Below are 2,783 nucleotides of genomic sequence, written 5' to 3' on the forward strand. Positions count from 1 at the left end.
CTTTTGTTTGAAATTCATGGGACTGCATCAATCCCGAACAGTTGCAATGAATTTTAGGAAATGTTTTTATGGTCAAGGGTTTACGTACATCTGGTACATTCAATCGTTCAAGCATAAACAGACTCCACGCGTTCGTGCCAGTAAAAGTTTGGTCATTAAAGCGTCAAACAATGAGCGCATTGGCAATGCGAAATAAATAGCATGACTAATTTACGGGTTTACGGTTTATAACTAATGAACCAATCCTTATGTTATTTTTTGGGTGGTGCCACTTGGAATTTGATTGTTGTCGTTGAAGATATTGTATGTACCATTGGGTCCAGAATTGTTGGAGACGTTGTTGAATGAATCACCATCGGGGCAAGCCTGACATTGACAATCCTTCAAAAGATGGTTCTGGTATTGTTGTGAGTGGATTTACAATCAGAAAATGTCTTGGTGTTAATGCGGAATAATCATCTGGATCGTCGCTTAATGCCTCTAATAGCCTTGAATTTAGAATAGCCTCAATCTGGTACAATAATGTCGTCATTTCTTCAAACGTGAGCAGTTTGTCCCCAATTGTTCGCCGTAGATGGAACTTTGTGAACTTTACTACGGCTTCCCATTTTCCTCCCATGTGAGGTGTAGCTGGTGGATTGAATTCCCATCGAGTACTGTCTTGCGAGAGTATGGTTGCAATTTGATGATTTTCCTTGGGGCTTCTGGAAAATAACCTTCTTAATTCTTTGTTCGCTCCTGCAAAGGTTGTAGCACAATCTGAATACAACGTGTGGGGGATGCCTCGGCGAGATGTGAATTGCCGAACGGTGGCTATGAAACCTTCCGTGGTGTAATCGCTGACAGCTTCAAGATGGACAGCCGATGTAGCAAAACATACAAAACGCAAATCCATGCTTTCTGAGTTTTGGCGCCTCTGCCCTTCCAGGTTTTTAGAGTTATGGGACCAGCATAGTCAACCCCAGTGCTTGAGAATGGTCTTGATGGCGTTACTCGAGACAGCGGTAGTTGGCCCATCGTTGGGCGAGGATTCCCCTCTGTCGTTCGCTTATACTGCATCAGAGAATGTGAGATTTTACAGCTTGTCGTCCTCCTAGAATCTATTACTGCTGTCGTGTATAAGTCAAGGTGAGTTGAGTGCCTCCATGAAGTGTTCTGAGGTGGAAATGAGCTATTGATAATGAGCTATTGATGTAAGCTAATGATGATTTCATTAATCTTCATCCAACTCTAATGACTCCTTGAGAGTGAATGAATGCTGTCAGGCGTTGAAGGGCATGTGATTGTGGTAAGCTCAAGTTTGATTCCAGTGATTTAACTTCTTCGGAGAAGTAGGTAGCTTCTGTTGCCTTTATCCAAAATAGTCGTAAACTTTCCAGACTTTCTTGGATTGTAAGATTTATAGGCGACGATTCATGTTTTTTTTTGTATGAGCAATAAATCTAATACATGCCGCAGTAACTCTCAACAGTGTAGGTAGCTTAGAATATTTATATACAAGGTCCCATTGATAGTCTGGTTGCTGTATAGTCGCTGCAAGAGAAATTCCAGGGCGTACTTCTTGCTCTGATTGTTTATGGCTTTCTGTGGGCTGCTCTGGCTATGAGTCTGGGTTATACAGCCATGGGGGTTCTGTCCACCAGAGAGGGTGTTCTTTTAATTGATTGGCCTTTAATCCTCTTGATGCGCAGTCTGCAGGGTTTGATTTTCCGGGGACTTAATTCCATTGATAATTTGATGTGGTTTCTTGAATTAGTATCACGTGGTTTCTTACAAAGTCCTTCCAGCGCGATGCATGGGACTTTATCCAGGTGAGAGTTACCCTTGAATCCGTCCACAAGTATGTCGCGGTTGTCTTCATGTTTAGTGTGTTCTTGACGTACAGGATAAGCCTTGATAGTAATAATGCCGCTGCTAGCTCCAATTGGAGAATGGAAAGTCGCTTTAATGAAGCTACTTTGGTTTTAGAACATATCAGGATGGTTTTTGTATTTGTGCAAGCGTTGTGGGCGGTAAGATAGATGACTGCGGCCATGGCTAGTTGAGAAGCATCAGAGAAGCCATGAAGTTCGACGGTGGACCCGCTCTTTGTGTTTAGCCATCTTGGTATAGTGATTTTGTTCAATTTTGATAGATCCCGTTTTATGGCACGCCAATGGATTGATAATTGTTGAGGTATGGGATCATCCCATTTAATTTTATGTAACCATAGTTCTTGAAGGAGCATCTTTGCTTTAATCACCACCAGTGATACAAAACTTAAAGGATCGAATATTTTTGCAATGTCGGATAATATTGAGCGTTTGGAGAACCTGTCGATGTTCAATGATAATGTTGTTGCGAAGGTGAATTGATCCTCTTGTGAGTTCCATCGCAATCCCAGGATTTTTGATGTATCGTAGTTGCATAAAACGTGGTCTACTTGATTTCGATCTGCGTTGATAGCAGTGATGTCATCTCCATGGCTTGAATGCTATTTAGCTAACGGAAAGACGCCCGCCTTACAGAGATTCTGCAGTTGCAGTGCGGTTTCAATAAGTTCTTGTGATGTATCCGCACCTCCGAAGATATCATCCACGTATCTTCCGTGGGTGATGCAAGGCAGTGCGAGAAGGTACTTCTCTCCCTCGTCTTCCACTAATTGTAACAGTGTCCTGAATGCTAAAAATGGTGCGGCTCTTATGCCATTTTGTTCATTTATCCATAACATTCGTTGCAAGTCCCAATCGTCTCTATGGACCCTTATCTGCCTGTACATCTTGGTGATATCTGTTGAAAAAAAT

The 2,783-nt window shown here is 42.2% G+C and overlaps 2 protein-coding genes across 2 annotated transcripts; both read right to left on the reverse strand.

Annotated features, from left to right (window-relative positions):
- Window positions 1-246: 246 nt before the first annotated feature.
- Window positions 247-895, reverse strand: LOC105367039 (uncharacterized). The gene is made up of 2 exons (XM_011505662.1): window positions 422-895; window positions 247-366 (listed from the first exon to the last, which is right to left on the reverse strand). Exons 1-2 carry the CDS (start codon window positions 893-895, stop codon window positions 247-249), a joined length of 594 nt encoding a protein of 197 aa, XP_011503964.1.
- Window positions 896-1,717: 822 nt separating this feature from the next.
- LOC105367040 (uncharacterized) lies at window positions 1,718-2,758 on the reverse strand. The gene is made up of 2 exons (XM_011505663.1): window positions 2,506-2,758; window positions 1,718-2,433 (listed from the first exon to the last, which is right to left on the reverse strand). The coding sequence occupies exons 1-2, from the start codon at window positions 2,756-2,758 to the stop codon at window positions 1,718-1,720; spliced, it is 969 nt and encodes a 322-aa protein (XP_011503965.1).
- Window positions 2,759-2,783: the final 25 nt, after the last annotated feature.

This window comes from Ceratosolen solmsi, unplaced genomic scaffold (assembly GCF_000503995.2).
Source record: "Ceratosolen solmsi marchali unplaced genomic scaffold, CerSol_1.0 C3548850, whole genome shotgun sequence".
In the NCBI taxonomy this organism is placed as follows: domain Eukaryota; kingdom Metazoa; phylum Arthropoda; class Insecta; order Hymenoptera; family Agaonidae; genus Ceratosolen; species Ceratosolen solmsi.

What these genes read in the sequence shown, in the direction of transcription:
- LOC105367039 (XM_011505662.1), bottom strand. Translation starts at nt 895, where the DNA reads ATGGATTTGCGTTTTGTATGTTTTGCTACATCGGCTGTCCATCTTGAA. An exon ending in CACCAAGACATTTTCTGATT is followed by an intron (nt 367 to 421) that starts GTAAATCCACTC and finishes TGTCAATGTCAG; the next exon opens with GCTTGCCCCGATGGTGATTC.
- LOC105367040 (XM_011505663.1), bottom strand. Translation starts at nt 2,758, where the DNA reads ATGTACAGGCAGATAAGGGTCCATAGAGACGATTGGGACTTGCAACGA. An exon ending in ACTGCAACTGCAGAATCTCT is followed by an intron (nt 2,434 to 2,505) that starts GTAAGGCGGGCG and finishes CTATCAACGCAG; the next exon opens with ATCGAAATCAAGTAGACCAC.